Raw genomic sequence first — 21808 nt, forward strand, 5'->3', positions numbered from 1 at the left:
GGCTGGGTGGGAGGTGTGGCCCAGCCTCCTGTTCACCATGATAAGCTGCTCTGGTGACTGTTTTGGCCCAGTGTGGAGGAGACATGAAACACAAACCTCTGTCATGCCTTGCAGGGAACAGGGGGAGGGGCCGTGAGCTAAGTAGCAGATCATCTGTTTGGGACGCAGAAAGTCCCATGTTTGATTCCCAGCACTAGCAGCTGAAAGGACCAGGCAACTGGTGATCTCTGCCTGACATCCTGACGTGCCAATGCCAGTATCAGCAGCCAGTACTGATCATGATAACCCAATGACCTTATTCAGTAAAAGACAGCTTCATGTGCTCAAACGGTCTACGTACATATCAATGCTGCTCCAGTGGTGGATTGAATTGGGCTTCTGATGCTGTGTTTGGGTAGCTTCTAAATTATAATTTGTGTATTGTACTGCTTTAGGTATGCAACATAGTGGCAGGACAGAGGTGTATAAAGAAGCTGACAGACAATCAAACTTCTACAATGATAAGGGCGACTGCCCGATCGGCACCTGACCGTCAGGAGGAGATCAGCAAACTAGTGAGTCTTTTCTCATGGGGAAGCGTGACCGGAGTTTCCTGTGTGTGAAGGAAACCTTCATTTTATCTTTCAGAATAAATGGTGAACATCTGCATGGGTTTACTTTGTGCTATTCTGCTTCTGAGATTTGGCCCTTCAAATAATTTGCATGCTTTTTAGCAAGGACAAAGATGGTGAAATGAAAGGGAGGGGTGGAAGTGTAGGGAGAAAGAACAGAGGGAAACGGTCTGTATTTATGCAAGGAATCTCACTTCCTCAGTTCTTAAAAACTTCCCAGGTTCACACTGGTTTTTGAGTCTTAACCAGATGCTGTCTACATGTTTCGAAGTTTTTCTTCAACCCCCACCCCCCCAATTCATTATAAACAAACAAGAGCTGTGCTTTGATATTTTAAGTCAATTGGTCACGAAAGCTTTAGTTCTCGCTGATTTTTTCCCCCTTTTCTTCTAGATGCGAAGTGCAAGTTTTAATACTGACCCTTTTGTTCGTGAATTTGGAATAATGGTCAAAGATGACATGACTGATGTGACTGGCCGGGTCTTGCAACCTCCTTCAATCCTGTACGGAGGCAGGGTACGTGAGCAGAGATCCTGCAGGAGCTGCAGAGAGCTCTCTTTTCTCATCTTGATTGTCTTAAATGAATAAGGTTGGAGATAACCTGTCAGAATCGATTTCTCAAGTGTGGGCAGATCTGCAGATTTCTAAATCCACAGATCAGGCCCATGCTGGTAGAAAGTAGGTTTTTCTTCAGATTTCTTCAGATTTTTAAACAGTCACCTTATTATGTAGATACTTTATTTTAGGCTACTGAGACATTCTTAAGCCAACTATAGTAAGAGCATAAAAGCAACTACCTTGGATCAGGCCAATGGTCCAGCAACCTGTTTCATATAGTGGTTGAACAGATGCACCAAGCACAACATGAGGCCCAAACCTTCCCCTTTCCCTATTCCAGCCCTGTTATTTAGAAGAAGAGTGAAGAAGTTTTGGATTTATACCCCACCTTTCTCTTCTGTAAGGAGACTCAAGTTGTTTTACAAACTCCTTTCCCTTCCTCTCCCCACAACAGACACCATGTGGGGTAGGTGGAACTGAGAGAGTTTGGAGAGAACTGTGACTAGCCAAAGAAAACCAAGCAGGAATGTAGGAAAGCGAAAACACCTCTGGTTCACCAGATAAGCCCGTGCCACTCAGGTGGAGGAGTGGGGAATCAAACCCAGTCCTCCAGATTAGAATCCACCTACTCTTAACCACTACACCACACTGGCTGTGGGAGTCTGCCTCTGAACATTGAGATTCTTTTAGCAGTTGTGTCTAACACAGCCATTCTCAACCAGGGTTCCATGGTACCCTGGGGTGCCGTGAGCATGTCCCAAGTGCCTTGCTTGGTACATGGTGTCTCCCACGGCCAGCAAGGACATGGAGCTGGCCCATGGGGCAGGGCCTGCCACAAGGTCAGCAGCCACCCCACCCCCCAGTGCTTCCCTTCACCCTGGGAGGGGAAGGTGGGGGATGTGGCAAGCAGGGGCAATGGGAGGGGAAGGTGGAGGGTGGCGGAAGGGGTACCGTGAGATATGAAGAGTGAGGTCGAGGGTATCCTGACCTCGAAAAGGTTGGGAAACACTGGTCTAACAGATATTGATGGACCCTTTCCCCCTTTAAACTAGTGGCCAACACTACGTGTTATGGCAGTGAGTTTTGCAAGTTGCTCGGTTTCTATGTGAAAGGTGCTGCCATACGAGAGCACAGTTCAGAGTTCTCTTGCTGTAGTAAATCACCTGTTCCTTTTCCCCTGTTTCTAGAACAAAGCAATTGCTACACCAGTTCAAGGGGTGTGGGACATGAGAAACAAACAGTTTCACACAGGAATCGAAATAAAGGTCTGGGCAATTGCTTGCTTTGCTCCACAGCGCCAGTGCACCGAAGTCCATCTTAAGTAAGCTTGTTCTTTTTCTTTTTTTTTAAAGTAACGTTGTGTTCACTCGCATGATTTCGAATGTGTTCTTGTAGTTTACAGCCGGTGATGGGGTTTTACAGAAAGAATTTGAATGGAAAAGTTTTCCAGAAAATGTTTACTGTAGCAAACTGAAGCAGATGTGCTCTGCATAAACCTCGAGCATGTACTAACATGAGAGCTTGTTCAGGTTTTGTATCTCACATGTCCATCTGACGTGACTGAATTGCAGCACAAAGGTTCTGATCAGTGGTAGTATTCAACTAATTTAACAACTGGTTGTTTACAAGCACCATTTTAACAACTGGCTCTGCCGAAGCGGTGCGAACCGGCTGAATCCCACCACTGGTTCTAATAGATAAAAGGCTGTTATTTAAATATGTGGAGTGTAACATTTTCCTGCTGTTTCTGGCTGGGATGGTCGTCCTCTTCCACTGAGCGTGCAGCATCGGGAGGGACGCCCATGATGCAGGGGGCACCTGCCTGGCCAGATCAGCCAGATCAACCCTGGCGATCAATGGGGTGGCAGATGTTGCAGCCAGATCGCCCTCGCAGCCAGAACATTTTCCACAGTAAAATATAGTGTTGGAAAATTTTCCACTGATGTTGCTGTTTACAACATTCCCGGGCATGAGGGACCTTCCAGGCTTGCCACATGTTTTCAGATTGCAATATTACAGACTACTCTGGGCACCACAGTTCAAGAAGGACATTCGCAAGCTGGAACGGGTCCAGAGGAGGGCAACCAAAATGGTAACAGGTCTGGAATCCATGCCCTACGAGGAGAGACTGAGGGATCTGGGGATGTTTAGTTTGGTGAAGAGAAGGTGAAGAGGTGACATGAGAGCCATGTTTAGATATCGGAAGGGGTGTCATGTTGGTGAGGGAGCAAGCTTGTTTTCTGCCTCTCCAGAGACTAGGACCAGGAGTAATGGGTTCAAGGTGAAGGAAAGGAGATTCCACCTCAACATCACGAAAAAATTTCTGATGGTAAGGGCTGTTTCACAGTGGAATTCACCACCTCGGAGTGTGGTGGAGGCTCCTTCTCTGGAGGTTTTTAAAGAGAGGCTGGATGGCCATCTGTTGAGAGTGCTTTGATTATGTCTTCCTGCGTTGCAGGGGGTTGGACTTGATGGCCCTTGTGGGTCTCTTCCAACTCTATGATTCTACGATACTCAAGAAAGTTGAGGATGACAGCTAACAAGAATTTTTTTAGCACTGTAAAATTGATGCTTTACTGCTTTGCAAATTGAAACGTGCGTGTTTTGAATATAGCATACAGTCTTTGTGCCTTTGCGGGTTGAGCAACATTCATGTCATTGGTTAGTGCAAAATGTGGGCTTGTGAAACTTACATCTCACCCCTGTATATCTTCATTTGGAAGTGAATCCTCCTGAGGTCAATAGGGAATACTTCTAAGTGAAGATGCATAGGATTGCATGCTAGCAGCTTATTAACTACTTGGGGCATGAACCCCTACCTCTTTTTTTTCTCTACTAAAATTCTGCATATTTCTGTAAATATTATTACTAAAAAGCAGCTTTAATCTCCTAGTAATAGTTGTTTGGACCCAAACTTGCCCTCAACAAATGGAAGAGTTACATACCCCAGGAGGGAACGATTTACAATTTTTTTTCTTGTCCTGCTTTTCATGCTATTCCTGAGGGTCCGTGACTCTTAAGAATCATTTTGGGGGAGTGCTGGAAGAAGAAAGTGGGAAACCATAATGAGTTGGACCATCACTGCTATTGTTAGCAATGAATAGAAAAAATACTTTTAGCAGTACATTTTTGAACCATGAAACTCATAAGCTTGTATGTATGTTTGTGTTTTTATTTTGACAATTGAAGTCTTGGTGGATTTGTCTTTCCTCTGAAGAGGCTGCTGTAAACATGCAGTACTGTAGTTTTTTAAAACAGAAGAAAATGTAGGTTGAAAGTACTTCTGCACTGTATAGACTTTAATGTGTTTTGGGAGGAACCCTTATAATTGAAATAGGTTAGTCCTAGAATTGGAGGTCTCCGTTGGCTTAATCTGAATGTTAAAAAGAGGCTTTGTTCCCTTAAACATAATTCTTTCATTTATTTTTGTTAGGTCCTTCACAGAACAATTGAGGAAGATCTCAAGGGATGCAGGGATGCCCATCCAGGGTCAGCCGTGTTTCTGCAAATACGCCCAAGGAGCTGATAGTGTGGAGCCAATGTTCCGACATCTGAAAAACACTTATGCTGGGTTGCAGCTTGTGGTAGTCATTCTGCCGGGAAAAACTCCAGTGTATGGTCAGTCTCTGCTAGTTACATTTTGCATGTTTGTTTCAATGTGTACAGTACTTTTTAAAACAAAAACAAACCCCAATTACCTTTGAGCTGGGGTGTTGTGGGGTTTCGGGGCTGTTCAGCTGTGTTCCAGTAGCATTTTCTCCTGAGGTTTCGCCTTCATCTGTGGCTGGCATCTTCAGAGGATCGTCTTCTGAAGACGCCAGCCACAGATGCCTGTAACCTCAGAATGTTACTGAACACGGGCTGAACAGCCCGAAACCCCACAACATAATCAATCCAACTAATGGACAATACCTTTGAACTCTTGAAATAAATCTGAGCGTTATGCTTTTGTTCTTTCCTCTCCCTTTTACAGTTATCTAGTCTTGATGTTTGTGAATAGAATTCCTTTAAAGCAGCAACACGCTGTTCTTTGACAAAAGTGGCAAACCCAGGTCTGTTGTAGGTCAGCCGTGGCAGCAGTTTTGACTTCTTGCCTAGATAACTTACACTTTTATCTGGGAAGGTAAACTTTGTGAATCTACCTTCTGTGCATATGTTGGTTTTGAGCTCCCAAAGACATTACAAGTTAGTTCAGAACACAGGTGTAGAATTCAACACTTTTCTTAAAATGGAAAATCAACGCATAAATGACCTAAATAAGCACAAAAAATTGGCCAAGATTAGCTGTGTTCATCTTTGTGGCTTCCCACATTGGCATTTGCAGACCAGCTGTGGAAAAGATTTCCAAAGCTTTCTAGCAGACTAGGACAGGGGTCAGCAACCTTTACCACCCAAAGAGCCATTGGGACCAATTTTCAAAAGCCCCGAAGATCTACCGAGCCGGAGAGTGAAGCTGGCTCCGGTTCGGCCCCTCCACTCACCTTTCCTTCCAGTGCTGGGAGGCAGAGGTGGTGGGCAGGGAAACCCCCTCTGCCCAATGGAGCAGGCAGCCACCTGCTCCATGGGGCAGAGGGGGGATGGCGTCTGTGGCCTGCCTGGTGCCGCCGCCTCTCATGCTGCAGGAGCAGCACCGGGCAGGGAAACCCCCCTTGCCTGACGGAGCAGGCAGCTGCCAGCTCCATGGGGCAGTGGGGGGATGGCGGCTGTGGGGATGGCAGAGGGGGGACGGTGGCTGCTCTGGAGGGACACGCCCATGCTACCCTCCGACCTCCAGGCCACACAGAGCACATGAGTATAAGGCTGAACAGAGCATATCTGACTCTGGAGCTGTGGGTTGCAGACCCCTGGACTAGGAGCACCCTTCCTCCTTCTCACGCTTTCTCACCAAAATGATTGCATGACCAGGAGGAAGGGGCGCTGCTCCCTCAGTTAAGAACATAAGAACATAAGAACAAGCCAGCTGGATCAGACCAAAGTCCATCCAGTCCAGCTCTCTGCTACTCGCAGTGGCCCACCAGGTGCCTTTGGGGAGCTCACATGTAGGATGTGAGGCATGGCCTTCTCGGCTGTTGCTCGATCACCTGGTCTGTTAAAGGCATTTGCAATCTCAGATCAAGGAGGATCAAGATTGGTAGCCATAAATTGACTTCTCCTCCATAAATCTGTCCAAGCCCCTTTGAAAGCTATCCAGGTTAGTGGCCATCACCACCTCCTGTGGCAGCATATTCCAAACACCAATCACATGTTGTGTGAAGAAGTGTTTCCTTTTATTAGTCCTAATTCTTCCCCCCAGCATTTTCAATGAATGCCCCTGGTTCTAGTATTGTGAAAATTTCTCTCTGTCAACATTCTACACCCATGCATAATTTGTAGACTTCAATCATATCCCCTCAGCCGCCTCCTCTCCAAACTAAAGAGTCCCAAAGCTGCAACCTCTCCTCTTAGAGAGGAAGGTGCTCCAGTCCCTCAATCATCCTTGTTGCCCTTCTCTGCACTTTTCTATCTCCTCAATATCCTTTTTTGAGATCACGGCGACCAGAACTGGACACAGTACTCCAATCGCGGTGCGCACCACTGCTTTATATAAGGGCATGACAATCTTTGCAGTTTTATTATCAATTCCTTTTCTAATGATCCCCAGCATAGAGTTTGCCTTTCACAGCTGCTATGCACTGAGTTGACATTCCCATGGAACTATCAACTAAGGCAGCTAAATCCCTTTCCTGGTCTGTGACTGAGTAGCACTGACCACACTGCCAAGCGATGTGTATGTGAAGTTTGGATTTTTTGCCCCTATGTGCATCACTTTACATTTTGCTACATTGAACTGCATTTGCCATTTCTGAGCCCACTCACCTAATTTATCAAGGTCCGCTTGGAGCTCTTTGCAATCCTTTGTGGTTCTCACCACCCTACATAATTTGGTATCATCTGCAAACTTGGCCACCACGCTACCCACCCCTACTTCCAGGTCATTTATGAATAGGTTAAAGAGCACTGGTCCCAAAACGGATCCTTGGGGGACACCACTCCCGAGTTCTCCTCTTCCACCACGAAGAGAGGATCTCCATTGCTGTTCTGTTTTTCTCCTCTCCTTGTTTCTCTCATCAGTAGTCATTGCCCTCCATTTGGGATTATGCCTTGGCTGTTTTATGATATGCATGATGATCAGGGTGGCCCATGCGAGGCTGCTATATTGTTGTTTCGTGCTCTGTTGATGGTTCGTTGTTGATACTTTTCCTGGTCCGTTCTTTTTATCCTACGGCTTGAATTTTCCTTTCCTAGTCTTTTCTCAGTCCTTATTCTTCCAAGTCAGTTGGGGGTTTTGTTTTTTGTTTTATTTTTTTGGATTCCACAGCTGCAGTTTCTGGCATTTTTACATCCCTACAGGTGACACCATATTCACACTCCTGCTGATTACTTTAGTAGTTTTGATCAGCTCCCTTCCTGCATTGTAATAGTGCCTCAGGTTTTTCAGAGTGGCAAGCACCATTCCTTCACTACCAGATCTTGTGCCTCTAAGTGGAAAATAGTCTCTATGAGGGCTGTAGCAGTTTGGTCCCTGCATCTTCTGCTGTAGATTATGTTTTGACCACTGGTTGGAATTCAAACTCTCTAAACTTTTCCCCTCCTTACTGGGTTTCTAAGTATATTACAAACAGAGGCGTAACCCTTCCCTGGTACTTCATTAATAATAGTGTTTTGTTTTTTAGTATGCAGCGTTTGCATAGGTTAGAACATAGTTTGCCTAGGGGAACTCAAAAAGCCTTGGGCCAGCCCTGGATGCATCACTATGCCAAAAAAGGTTGAGAACTGCGGTCGTACCAATAGTGTTGAAAGATCAATGTCTATAAAAATGGAGAATTCTAAGAGGAGAAAGGTCAATGCTGCATTTGAATTTAAACGTATCCCCTTTTCTTCCCAAGCAAATGTATAACATCTGGGTTTTTACATGCAAGAGTAATCCAATACATTTATCAAGTGTTGAGGCATAGAAAAGCAACTGTGATTGGATAATAGAGCTAACTCCTAATTTTCTTTTCTAACCTGACAGCGGAGGTAAAGCGTGTTGGTGACACTGTGCTGGGCATGGCCACGCAGTGCGTGCAGATGAAAAATGTGCAGAGGACGACACCACAGACGCTTTCCAATCTGTGCTTAAAGATCAACGTCAAACTGGGAGGAGTAAATAACATCTTGCTGCCCCAGGGAAGGTACGTTCAATGTGTGAACAATTCAGTGTGCTGTTGAAGGCTTTCACAGCCGGATTCAACTGGGTGTTGTGGGTTTTCTGGGCTGTGTGGCCATGGTCTGGTAGATCTTGTTCCTGACATTTCACCTGCATCTGTGGCTGGCATCTTCAGAGGTGTGTAACAGACTACTCTCTGTGATTCGCCTCTGAAAATGCCAGCCTCAGAAGCAGACGAAATGTTAGGAACAAGATCTACCAGACCATAGCTACGCAGCCCAGAAAACCTACAACACTCAATTCAGTGTGCTTTGATATCAAAGCAGGCTCTTCATAAATACAACAAGAAATAAACATTTGGTTCCTGAGAAACTGTTACTTTCAGATGAGAGAACTTCTTTTTCTATGTCTAGAGGGCTTTCCCAGTGACTGGGAAAGCCCCTCACAAGACTAGGTCTCCTGACTCCTCTGGAATGATAAACATTGTTTATAGAATTCTACTGTGACAGTAACCTGCCATTTGAGAGAGCCAGGCTTTGGTCTACTGCTTCCACAATAAAGGTGATGTTTCCTTAGTAGAGTTGTTTTAGCAGGGAGCAGCTGTTGACTTCAGGAGCCTGCATGAAGTAGTGGATGGAGTGTCAGGCTACCGTCTGGGAGACCCAGGTTCAAATCCTAACTCTGCTGCAGACGTTCGCTGGGTAACTCTCAGTCTAACCTGCATTGTGTAGTGGTTAAGAGCAGGTGCACTCTAATCTGGAGAACCGGGTTTGATTCCCCGCTCTGCCGCTTGAGCTGTGGAGGCTTATCTGGGGAACTAGATTAGCTTGTGCATTCCAACACATGCCAGCCGGGTGACCTTGGGCTAGTCACAGTTCTTTGGAGCTCTCATCCCAACCTATCTCACAGCGTGTTTGTTTTGAGGGGGGAAGGGAAAGGAGTTTGTAAGCCCCTTTGAGTCTCCTTACAGGGGAGAAAGGGGGAAATATAAATCCAGCTGTTCTTCTTTCTTCTTTTTGAGTGGTAACTGTGAGGCTAAAATTAGGAAGGGGAAAATGTTGCAAGCTACCTCCTCTCCCCACTGGGGTGAAAAGTGGGTTATAAGTGAAGGAAATAAAATTGTGAGCTGTTTCAAAATGTGTTATATGAAAATGGGAAATGTAATGTTTTTAGAACTGTTAGAATTGAATTGCTTTCACACACAGCATTTGTCATATGTCCACAAATTTTTACTAGCATTGTAACCTAAGCCAGGCCCTACTCTTTCCCAGCTTGTCCTGGTCCTGACATAGTATACAGCTGCGGTGGCACCCAGATGCTTTGCTGCTTCTGACGGGTGGGGGCGAGGAGTGACTTTCATTTCATTTGTGGCCAAAATAAAAGCCTGCCTATACTAGACCTGTGGTGGCGAACCTGTGGCACTCCAGATGTCCATGGAGTACAATTCCCACCAGCCCCTGCAGCAGGGGCTGATGGGAACTGTAGTCCATGAACATCTGGAGTGCCATAGGTTCACCACCACTGTACTAGATTGACAGTCTGGGGAGAATATCTTCTAGCCTTTGTTGCTTGGACTTGCTGATCTGAGTTCCCTGAAGGGAAAAAAGGAGAGGATAATAGCTTTCGTTTATTCCACATAGCTCATAGAGGGTCTGCTGAATGAATATACTACTGTGTCAATGAAAATATTATAACCTCCCAGCTTATTGTTGTCTTACTGTATTTTTCTTGCCAGGCCTCCAGTATTTCAGCAGCCTGTTATTTTCCTGGGTGCAGATGTCACTCATCCACCAGCTGGAGATGGCAAAAAGCCTTCCATTGCTGCTGTGAGTAAATGGTGCACTGTTTGGATTAACAGTATATCTCTGACAGTTGTAGAGTGCCTTGACAATCTTTGCACTGAGTTGGATCCAAAGGTCCAGCAGCCGCATCTTGCTGACAGAACTGATCCCTGCTGCTGCCTCCTTCCAACTGTAGCCTTGTGCCTTGCATCCCTGAACTCATTCTTAGGGATCAGGAGACCAATAAGAAAAGCGTGAGATTGCAGAGCCAGCGTGGTTTAGTGGTTAAGAGCAGGTGGGCTCTAATCTGGAGAACTGGGTTTGATTCCGCACTCCTCCAGCTGAGTGGCAGAGGCTTATCTGCTGGACCAGATATGTTTCCACACTCCAACATTCCTGCTGGGTGACCTTGGGCTAGTCACAGTCCTCTCAGAACTCTCTCAGCCCCACCCACCTCACAAGGTGTTTGTTGTGGGGAGAGGAAGGGAAAGGAGCTTGTAAGCCACCTTGAGTCTCCTTACAGGAGAGAAAGGGGGAATTTAAATCCAAACTACTCCTCCTCCTCCTGCTGCTGCTGTGTGGGGAAATGCCTTGCACAAGTTTGGATCTTAGTATGATAGAATAGAGTTGTTATTTCTGGCATTGGAAAGCATGATCACCTGTATCCTTTATGCAGTGTTCAGGCTTGGCACAAATACCAGTGCTTGCCGGCATCATATATTGTATGAGATCTGAACCTCGCCATTTTGCCCAAGAGGAAAATGAATTAGGAAGGGATAATATTTCTTTCTGGCCAGACCTCATGAAGTACCTGATTGGTGGCCTTCTGAGAGGTGATGGGATAATGAGAAGGGGGTGGGCACCATATATGAGAATCTGAGGCTGTTGTTCTGTTGGCCTGTCAGGCAACAGACCAGTATTTCTGTTGGAGGAGAGAATGGTGGCTTCTGCTGATTCCTTGTCTCGCTGGATACACTCATGTCGTCCCCATACTGGGTTGGACACAGCAGACAGTTTTTGCTGACGGAAGGGAAAGAATGTGATTTTTATGGACTCCCCCCTTCCTTCAATACAGACCTCCAACTACCCACTAATTTGCTTCCCAGGGGTGCCCAGAAACAGCATTGGGAGTCATTTTGGGCTTTTGAGGGCTAGTGGAGGCAGAGATGTTTCACTTCAGTGAGAGAAATCCCATGAGTGGGGATTTTGTGTGAGATCTGACCTGTTGTTCATGGGGGTCCACTGACCCCCAGGAGCACAACTTCGGGGTGCAGAAGGCAGTGAGGGGCAGAGAGGAGGACGGGAAGTTGCTTTTATCTACAACTACTTTATTTGTGCATTGTAAAAGCTTGTTTTTCAAAAATACGGACTTGTTGATTGAAGCCCCCCTTTTCTCCCTGGCAGGTTGTCGGCAGCATGGATGCCCACCCCAATCGATACTGCGCCACTGTGAGAGTCCAGCAGCACCGCCAAGAAATCATCCAAGATTTGGCAGCCATGGTCAGGGAGCTGCTGATTCAGTTCTACAAGTCCACCCGATTCAAACCGACCCGTATCATTTTCTACAGAGACGGTGTTTCTGAGGGACAGTTCCAGCAGGTGACACAATTCTCTCCCTCGCTCTCCCCCAGTCCCTGCCCCCTTCTGCACCGTGTTGCTTCTTTTGTCCAATGTTCTTTTGGGAGGGGACTCGAGATTATTTTCCCTGAATGAGCTTGGACTTTAATCAGATTTTTAGAACAGGTTTCATTCAGCTTGTCAGCGCTCCTCTGATTTTATATTTGTAATTTGCTGAACTATCACAAGTTTATATTCCTTTTTTAAACTTCTAGTGTTCTTTGAAGTGTGCATAGACTGAAAGTGCTTCAATTAGGACAGAGGGATGTGAGAGAGCTGGCTGGTGCCAGTGCAGTTTCTCGGCTGGGATCCAGAAAAGCTAGTGCGAAGAATTTTAATCTGCAATGAGATACGGGGACTGTTTTTCTTTCTATCTGTATCCCCATTCTGCATTATGGGGCAAGTTACCCTGTGGAACAGCACATTTGCACATGCATTCCCAACTCTGGGCCTCTTAGCCTTTGTATTCAGAGGCTGTAGATTGGTGCTGTATTTCCCCATAAAATAATGAGACCATTGTTTTTAAAAGGTTGAGAAGACAAGGCAGAATGGAAATTTATAAGGCTGGCAAGTAAGACATTTGGCAAGTCAAGTTGCAGCTGACCCTATATGGTTTTCACGGCAAGAAACGTTCAGAGGTGGTTTGCCTTTGTCTACCTCTGTGTAATGACCCTGGTATTCCTTGGTGGTCTCCCATCCAAATACTGACCAGGGCTGATGCTGCTTAGCTTCTGAGATCTGACAAGATTGGGCTAGCCTGATGGGAATTGTAGTCCACAAACATCTGAAGCGCCAGAGTTGGACACCTCTGGTCTAACTGATGACTCAGCTGTGGGCAAGCTGCATGTATGTATGGAGAAAAACACAAGCAATGTATGTTGAAGAGCGCAAGAAAAAGAAGAGGGGGAAAGAATGAAAGATGATGCAGGGATCTGAGAGGGCGAGATGCTAGAGACGTGGGCAAATGGAGTGAGGGCGGACAAGAGCCCGAGGTGCAGGGGATCTGGAAAGAGGGACTTTGAAAGAGCCAAAGAGAGATCCCATGGCAGGACCAAGAAAAGCAGAGTTGGAGTAATGGCGACAGAGATTGTGGGGGCCCTGAGCACAGGGAAAGATTGGGAGAGATCAGATAATGGCTACCAATTTTGAAGAATGAGTGATGTCTCGTTAGTGGTGGAGGTAGGTTAGATGGGAAAACCTGGCCTGGTTGAATCCCAGCTCTTTCACACTTAATCTACTATCTTGGGCGGGGTCCTGTGATAGTGGAGTCAAATTACACAATCTTACTGGTGGTTTTGGGATTCAAAAAACTTGTTTCTTTTGTCTGTGTGTGTTTGGGACAAAGTTAGCTGTGACCTGAGGTTATGTTGATTTCCTGATTGACTCGAAACAATGATTGGATATTTGCTTACAGATGTGCTGGATGAGTTTCTGTCTTCATAATTAACTCAGGAAGGAGATTAGGTTACTCTCTTGGATGTAGTAGCCATTTAGCTTAAGAAAATCCCTTTATGCCTTCAGCAACATCTTCCCTTTGTCACAAACACTGACCATTGCTTGTGACTGGAATCTGAGATGGTTTTAGCAAGTCAATATGTTTGGCTTCTAGGATGAATTTTCTTCTGAAGGGTACCCGGAAACCTCATTTTGCATTTTAATACTCCTGCCAATTATTTTCTCTGAATTTGGACAATTCTTGTGAAGCCCTGAGCTCAGACAGACTCTCTGAAAAGGAGAAATGCATGCATTCTCACTTGCTCTGAAACCTGCACATTATGACAGAATCCACTCTTAACCAAACAATTCGTATAGGTTTCTGTGTTTTAAATGTTTTTTTTAAATCTTATTGAGTAAGTTGTAAGGCTTACCTGCCCAACTCGAGAATGTCTTGAGATCAGGGCATTGAAACTATCATTGCTGATCATGTGAATCCCCCCCCCCCCCCCCCAGTGGCAGTATGAAAATAAATCTCCCCCTTTTGAAATTAGGTGACCATTGATGAAGTCTTCTGGGGGTGGCACTCTGATTTATGTCATGCCCTCTTATCAAAATAATTATTGGGAATGGTGTAGAACCGTGGTGGCGAACCTTTGGCACTCCATATGTTATGGACTACAGTTCCCATTAGCCCCTGCCAGCATGGCCAATTCAGGGGCTGATGGGACTTGTAGTCCATAACATCTGGAGTGCCAAAGGTTCGCCACCACTGGTGTAGAATCTCCACTCTGCCATGGAAGCCAGCTGGATAGTTAACCTTAGACCAGTCAGTCTCTTAGCCTAACTCAGAGGTGTCAAACTCGCAGCCTTCCAGATGTTATGGAGTACAGTTCCCAACTGTAGTCCATAACATCTGGAGGGCCGTGAGTTTGACACCTATGGCTAACATATCTCACAGGGTTGTTTTGAGGAGAAGGGGCCCCCAATGAAGATCCTTCCCCACTGGGGAAAAAGATGGGGTGTAAACAAAATATATAAAATACATTTTGGGTGGATATCTTCTTTTGTGCTTGCTTTCTGATCGTCACTGTATTTAGACGTTTCAGGACATTTTTAGTATTTTAGCTGCCTGGGAGTTGCATTTCGCTTTTAAAGTTTTAATTGTAACCTGCCTTTGAGGTTTGTCAAGAGGAAAGACAGGATATAAGGGTATAAATATTTCATGTATGGGATGTTGTGAGGTTTCCGGGCTGTATGGCCGTGTTCTAGTAGCATTTTCTGTTGACGTTTCGCTTGCATCTGTGGCTGGAATCTGCAGAATCAGGTGAAACGTCAGGAGAGAATGCTTCTAGAACATGGCCATATGGCCCGAAAACCACACAACATCCCGGTGATTCCAGCCTTCGACAATACATATTTTATGTACATATGTAAACCTGGATACCCAAAGCGGGCTGCATCCAGTTTCATTTTAACCCAAACTTTGGATGGTTGCAGTACTGAGATTGGATAGCTGGTAGTGGTGAGAATTTGTGCTGAGGAAAAGTGGGGTAAGGCAAATACACGCAATCACATCCCTCCCATTTCTTTAAAAAATTTTTTTTAAATTGATATTTTGGATCATGTCTTGTTTACGCTTTACAACATTTTATAACATCCTCCATATCCTTTTACCCCCTTTTTTCCCACCCCAAACCCACCCACCCCCCATTTTCTTCCTTGTATTCTTCAAATGTGCAGCAGCAGGTTCATTCTTTCTGTTATTTTCCAGTTTCCTTCTGTGATTCCAACTTCATTTAACCAGTCTATGAATTCAGTCCAAATCCACAGCATTGCCTTTTGTTTTTCTTGCCATGTTTGATTTCTTGTCATTATTTCAAGGATTTCTAATTGTATTTGCTCCCATATATTTGTATTTGTTCTTGTATTGTATTTGTTCCCAGGAGCAGCAGTGGCATAGGAGGTTAAGAGCTCGCGTATCTAATCTGGAGGAACCGGGTTTGATTCCCAGCTCTGCCGCCTGAGCTGTGGAGGCTTATCTGGGGAATTCAGACTAGCCTGTACACTCCCACACATGCCAGCTGGGTGACCTTGGGCTAGTCACAGCTTCTTGGAGCTCTCTCAGCCCCACCTACTTCACAGGGTGTTTGCTGTGAGGGGGGAAGGGCAAGGAGATTGTCAGCCCCTTTGAGTCTCCTGCAGGAGAGAAAGGGGGGGATATAAATCCAAACTCTTCTTCTTCTTCTATATATTCCATCCATTTCTGTATAGTCCAGATACTTTTGTCTTTCCAACCCAATGCTATTAATGCATGGGCTGCTCTGATCATAAATTTAAATAAAATTTTCTTCCTTTGTTCTATTATTCCATAATCCATTATACCTATAAATAATAGATCTATACTTATCCTTATTTTTACTTTTACATATTTTTCGATATATGACAGTGGTGGCGAACCAATTGGCCATGCTGGCAGGGGCTGATGGGAATTGTAGTCCATAACATCTGGAGTGCCAAAGGTTCGCCACCACGGATATATGATATAACCCCCCCCCCCATTTCTTATTCCTAAATCCCGGTCTCAGCATTAAATCTAAACTTGGCCTTAGAGTGGCATTAGGCATGGTCAGTTAACAGTTCAGGAATGATGTATATGGTCTCCCAAACCCAGCCAACATGCCTGAGCCCTTTTTTTTGTAATGCTGATCTTCCTCCAAGTAATCAGTAGACTTAATCCCATTAAGTAAAGAATGCAGGGCAGGACTTGCATTCTTGTACATTGGAGATCACCTGTTTTGCTGCAGGGAAAATACCTAAAGAAAACCTTGACTCTGGATGCCACCTGATGTTTCAAAATGCTGCCTTCTGATTGCTGTGCGGGTTGGAAGCATTTCAGGATGTTGTTCTTCCTCTTCTCGATCCAGGTTCTTCACCACGAATTACTGGCTATCCGAGAAGCATGCATTAAGCTAGAAAAAGACTACCAGCCTGGAATTACATTCATCGTCGTGCAGAAAAGGCATCACACCAGACTCTTTTGTACAGATAAAAATGAAAGGGTATGTCGGCATTTTCTGAAGGAGCATTGACAAAAAAGGACAGGCCTGGAAAACATGAATGCTCTAGCCCAGCGATGGCAAACCTTTTCGAGACCGAGTGCCCAAATTGCAACCCAAAATCCACTTATCGCAAAGTGCCAACACGGCTATTTAACCTGAATACTGAGGTTTTAGTTTAGAAAAAATGGTTGACTCCGAGGCATGCGTTACTCAGGAGTAAGCTTGGTGGTAGTTGATGGCTTTGCTTTGAAGCAACCGTGCAACTCTTTCAATGGGTGAATCATGACCCTAGTAGGGTTTACTCAGAAGCAAGCCCCATTGCCAGCAACAGAGCTTAGTTCTTCGCATGAAAATCAGTGGGGTTTAACAGCGCTTAACAGGGTTACCTACACTGCTTCCCCAAAACTAGATCTTAGGTTTAATGCTAATAATCGAACCCAGCAGCCCAGGCCAGTGTGTGTGTGGGGGGGGGGGGGGGGGACTCTGTGCGTGCCCACAGAGAGGGCTCTGAGTGCCACCTCTGGCACCCGTGCCATAGGTTCGCCATCACTGCTCTAGCCAGAAGTCTGGGTTTAGAATAGATCCTCACTGAACTCCATATTTTGAGTCTGAATTTGCTGACTGTTTGCTCCAGTGCAAATTCTTTGAATCCTAACAATTAGGAAAGAATAAATCGGTTGCAGGGCCCTCCCTCTCACACCCTTCATGAACTCCTGTTCATCCAGCGAAATGTCATGATCACCTGTGTCAAATGCCACTGATTGATCTAATAAACTCAGCAAAGGAACGTTGCTGTAATCTGCTTACAAGTGGAGATTGTCTACCAGAGCCACCAGAGCTATTTGGCCAGACCAGAATGGATCGAGGGCACATGTGTTGTCTATATATTATGCCTGCTGCTACTTTGCTGCCCACCTGATGTGGTCCCTTACCAAGAAATGGATGTTTGAACAAATGATGTGTCGGTTAGCTTTTGTATGGTCTTCTGTATGGTCGTAGCAAAGAAAGGAGGGGAATGTAATGTAAACAATTAAGTCAACTCAATGCATGGCAGCTGTGAAAAAGGCAAACTCTATGCTGGGGATCATTAGGAAAGGAATTGATAATAAAACTGCAAAGATTGTCATGCCCTTATATAAAGCGTGCGACCAAACTTGGAGTACTGTGTCCAGTTCTGGTCGCCGCATCTCAAAAAGGATATTGAGGAGGTAGAAAAAGTGCAGAGAAGGGCAACAAGGATGATTGAGGGACTGGAGCACCTTCCCTATGAGGAGAGGCTGCAGTGTTTGGGACTCTTTAGTTTGGAGAGGAGACGGCTGAGGGGGGATATAATTGAAGTCTATAAAATTATGCATGGGGTAGAAAATGTTGAGAGAGAGAATTTTTTCTCTCTTTCTCACAATACTAGAACCAGGGGGCATTCACTGAAAATGCTGAGGGGGAGAATTAGGACTAATAAAAGGAAACGCTTCTTCACGCAACATGTGATGGGTGTTTGGAATATGCTGCCACAGGAGGTGGGGATGGCCACTAACCTGGATAGCTTTAAAAGGGGCTTGGACAGATTTATGGAGGAGAAGTCGATCTATGGCTACCAATCTTGATCCTCTTTGATCTGAGATTGCAAATGCCTTAACAGACCAGGTGCTCGGGAGCACCAGCAGCAGAAGGCCATTGCTTTCACATCCTACATGTGAGCTCCCAAAGGCACCTGGTGGGCCACTGCGAGTAGCAGAGAGCTGGACTAGATGGACTCTGGTCTGATCCAGCTGGCTTGTTCTTATGTTCTTAAGTCTTCTCATTTTACTCCCAACAGGTTGGGAAAAGTGGGAACATTCCTGCAGGTACTACAGTGGACACAAAAATAACTCATCCATCCGAATTTGACTTCTACCTGTGCAGTCATGCTGGTATTCAGGTAAGCACTTAAACTTGGATCCCACCTAGAATTTCCATGGGCATAAGGGTGTGTTTTTGTGTGATTTTAAACAAACACCCTCTGTTTTCAGGGAACAAGCAGACCTTCTCATTATCATGTTCTCTGGGATGACAATCGTTTCTCTTCAGATGAGCTTCAAATACTCACCTACCAATTGTGTCATACGTATGTTCGCTGTACTCGTTCTGTTTCAATTCCTGCACCAGCATACTATGCGCACCTGGTTGCCTTCAGAGCCAGGTATCATCTGGTAGATAAAGAACACGATAGGTGAGTAGCATATTTGCAATTGTTCGTATTTAGGAACTATGATTCCCATCAGCCCCTGCCAGCGTAATGCTGCCAGGTGCTGATAGGGATTGTAGTCCCTGAACATCTGGAGGGCTGGAGTTGGACACCCCCGCTCTACAAGTTGGGAAACCAAAAAGCATGGGCTTCTCTGTCCCCTCACCGAAGGTTGACACATGCCTTATAGCAGTGATGGTGAACCTTTTCGAGACCGAGTGCCCAAATTGCAACCCAAAACCCATTTATATATCGCAAAGTGCCAACACAGCAATTTAATTTGAATACTGAGGTTTTAGTTTAGAAAAATTTTCGAGGCGTGCGTTACTCAGGAGTAAGCTTGGTGGTAGTCAGTGGCTTTGCTTTGAAGCAACGGTGGAACTCTTCCAACGGGTGAATCACAACCCTAGGAGGGCTTACTCAGAAGCAAACCCCATTGCCAGCAACTGAGCTTACTCCCAGGTAAAGGATCGCGCTTTGGTTCTTCGCATGAAAATCAGTTTAACAGCGTTTAACAGGGTTATCTACACTTCTTCCCCCAAACTAGGTCTTAGGTTTAATGCTAATAATCGAGCCCAGCAGCCCAGGCCAGCCTAGATATGTGTGTGTGTGCGGGGGGGGTGGGGGGTGGGGCGGGGGGCGGGGTGGTGACTCTGTTTGCGAGTGCCCATAGAGAGGGCTCTGAGTGCCACCTCTGGCACCCGTGCCATAGGTTCGCCATCACTACCTTATAGCAGGGGTCTCCAGTATGATGTCTGCTGACACCTTTCCTGGTGCATACCTAATATTTTTAGAAAGTGAGCATGACGAGGTAGGTCTATTGACCATTGGAAATTTGATTGGCTGTGGAGGTCTTTAAAAATGCTGTTTTGACTTTCACTGCACAAGGATTTTCATGGTGACTGAAAGTAAGCTTCAGCAGCCATTTTGTGGCCGCACCCACCACACTCTGCCTGAATTCCGCAGGTTCCTGTGGGATCAAAAAAGCTGGGGAACCCTGCTTATTGTCCTGTGAATAGATCCGGTGTATCTGTAGATTTTGGCGTGGGGGAGCCAACTGGTGGTTTTGAATAGGTGCGGCGTGGGCTCATTAGAACTATAATTGCACATCTGAATTGCCTGTATCCAAAATGTGTTTCCAAGTTTAAATAAGGGCAATATTTCTCTCCTTCCCAAACTCTTCATCTTCTAGTGCCGAGGGGAGCCACACTTCTGGCCAGAGCAACGGGAGAGATCATCAAGCACTTGCGAAAGCTGTTCAGGTTCATCAGGATACTTTACGCACCATGTACTTTGCTTGACATGTTGCGGCGATTTAAGCAACTCGGAGGCGGATTCACAGGAGACCAGCCGCACTTGGACCACCAGTTTCTCAAGCTACAGCGACAGCCAGCAATGAGTGAAGCATCTTTTATTTTATTAGGTTTTAATTTTTTTCCCCATTTGCGAGAAAGCCTTCCGTCCAGAAATTTCAGACTCAGTTGAGAACTGCAGACCTGTACGAAATCCCACAGCTATTAGAAGTGTGGATTTGCCAAATCGAAAGCTGCTTGTCAGGAGAACGGGGGGGAAAAAAGATCAAAACCCATATTTTCTAACTAAATTAAGAGCTATGACCTCTCAGGGCTAAAGACAACACTTCATTTAGTTAACGCTGTTCTTGTTCATTCTACATTCTTGTTCGTTTCTAATCTGGGAATACCCAGCTGAGATTAGGATTAACGGGCTGGCAAAAGTTTTATGAGTTTACTTTTATGCCTGAAAAGAGAACAAAGCACTAGTTCGGATGTCATTGAAAACCTTCATTGTTCCAGATGCATTCACAAATATTTTTTTAGTATCAAAATGCAAAAAAATGAGAGAAAAACCTGGGGGTTTTTTTGGTGGTCCTTTCGATGAACAAGGGCAAAAAAGTATTTTCTGAAGTCTGTTCTCGAATGTCTTTCATTGTTGCGTTCATTGTTTTTCATAGACTGAATTATGGAATTGTTTCAGGAAGGAGGAGCTTTTAGGTCCACTGAAAGATTAGCAACGTGTGCCATTAAAATCATGGTTTTTTTGAAAATCAATTTGATGATTAATCACAGAAATTTGTCCTGCAGGACTGTGACACTTAATTTTCCAAAGGTTTTCCTTAAAAAAAAAAAGAGAGAGAGAGAAAAAAAATACGGGTCTGTGGTGATACAGTACAATCTTTTTCACTGTTATGTTTGAATTAATGTAAAATTTATATGTGTTTCACAGTATTAACATGATAGATTAGATGCTATTTATTTTTATTTACTAAGGAGTGCTCGACATATTTCTGTTAACATATCAAGAATGCTTTAGATTTTAGAAATGAGAAGCTTTTCTTGCGGACACTAGTGATTCGGGGGGCACAATTCACCGACTGTAGCCGGCAAGTTCTTGGTCCGTTTCATCAGGGCTGGAGCGCTGGAGGCTTTGCCCGTGTGTTCTTGAAACGAACGAAGGATGTGCGGTGGCGGTCCTTGGTGCATTGCACCTCCCAAAAACAGGAATATGCAACTGACGTGGCCAGAACTAAGAGATTCACATATTATATAGCTTGTATCCGGAAGGGCTTTTAAGAGTGTTTTCAACTCGGTTAGAGCTAACATTTTCTGTGGTTTAGATGTAGATGCAAAAGCAACGTTCTTGATTTGTTCAAGCACAAAATAATGTATCAGTTCGATCATCCGGGGCTTAAGAATGGACGGAGAAAGAGATCTGATGTTTACTTGAGGAAGGCAGTGTCTGTTTTTATGCATCAGGTGACTAGAAGGGGGGAAGGGAGGGCTGCCATTCATTCAAACTGAGACCTACTATTTTTTTTTTAAATAACAAGATGGACTTCAGTATATTTGCACAGGGTTCATGTCAATGATGATTCAGATACACCATTGCACTAATGATGCCAGCAGGAACTCTATGAAGATACTGAAGACAAAAAAAAGTGGGGAGTTTTCCTGCTATCCTGATCTTATCAGACTTTTAAAAGTATCTTGTTTTATTATAAAAAGCTTACCAGTTTACTAGGATCATGCATGCACCCCAGGACCGCTGCAGCTCCTGCCACCCCATTTTCCTGTTCAGAGAAATGGGGAAATGGGTTCAGGCTGGGCTAGGTCAAATGTTGTCTGGGGAGGAAAATGCTCAACGTTTGTTGCCTATAGAAGTTTAGGGGTCTATCCTGATGTGATTCTTTTTGCAAGCGGTGCCCCGTGTTGCCAAACACATGTGGCTTTTGAGGCAAGACTTGTGCGTGGGGGAGTCTGTCCTTTAAAAAAAAATCTATACCTTTCAGCTCCCGACAGTTTCATAGGTTTAGG

The 21808-nt window shown here is 45.1% G+C and overlaps 1 protein-coding gene across 2 annotated transcripts in view; it reads left to right on the forward strand.

Moving 5' to 3' along the window:
- Positions 1–20627, forward strand: part of AGO2 (argonaute RISC catalytic component 2) — a 45731-nt gene extending 25104 nt beyond the window's left edge. For both annotated transcript variants that reach the window (XM_048507585.1, XM_048507584.1), the window contains exons 9-19: positions 435–554; positions 1005–1127; positions 2357–2490; positions 4603–4787; positions 8224–8383; positions 10094–10184; positions 11544–11738; positions 16118–16252; positions 18069–18170; positions 18262–18461; positions 19669–20627. In XM_048507585.1, coding sequence (XP_048363542.1) covers positions 435–554; positions 1005–1127; positions 2357–2490; positions 4603–4787; positions 8224–8383; positions 10094–10184; positions 11544–11738; positions 16118–16252; positions 18069–18170; positions 18262–18461; positions 19669–19777 — 1554 coding nt within the window. In that variant the 3' untranslated portion in view covers positions 19778–20627. The remainder of the gene's footprint in view (positions 1–434; positions 555–1004; positions 1128–2356; positions 2491–4602; positions 4788–8223; positions 8384–10093; positions 10185–11543; positions 11739–16117; positions 16253–18068; positions 18171–18261; positions 18462–19668) is intronic.
- The last annotated feature ends 1181 nt before the right edge of the window (positions 20628–21808 follow it).

Source organism: Sphaerodactylus townsendi, linkage group LG09 (genome assembly GCF_021028975.2).
Source record: "Sphaerodactylus townsendi isolate TG3544 linkage group LG09, MPM_Stown_v2.3, whole genome shotgun sequence".
NCBI lineage: Eukaryota > Metazoa > Chordata > Lepidosauria > Squamata > Sphaerodactylidae > Sphaerodactylus > Sphaerodactylus townsendi.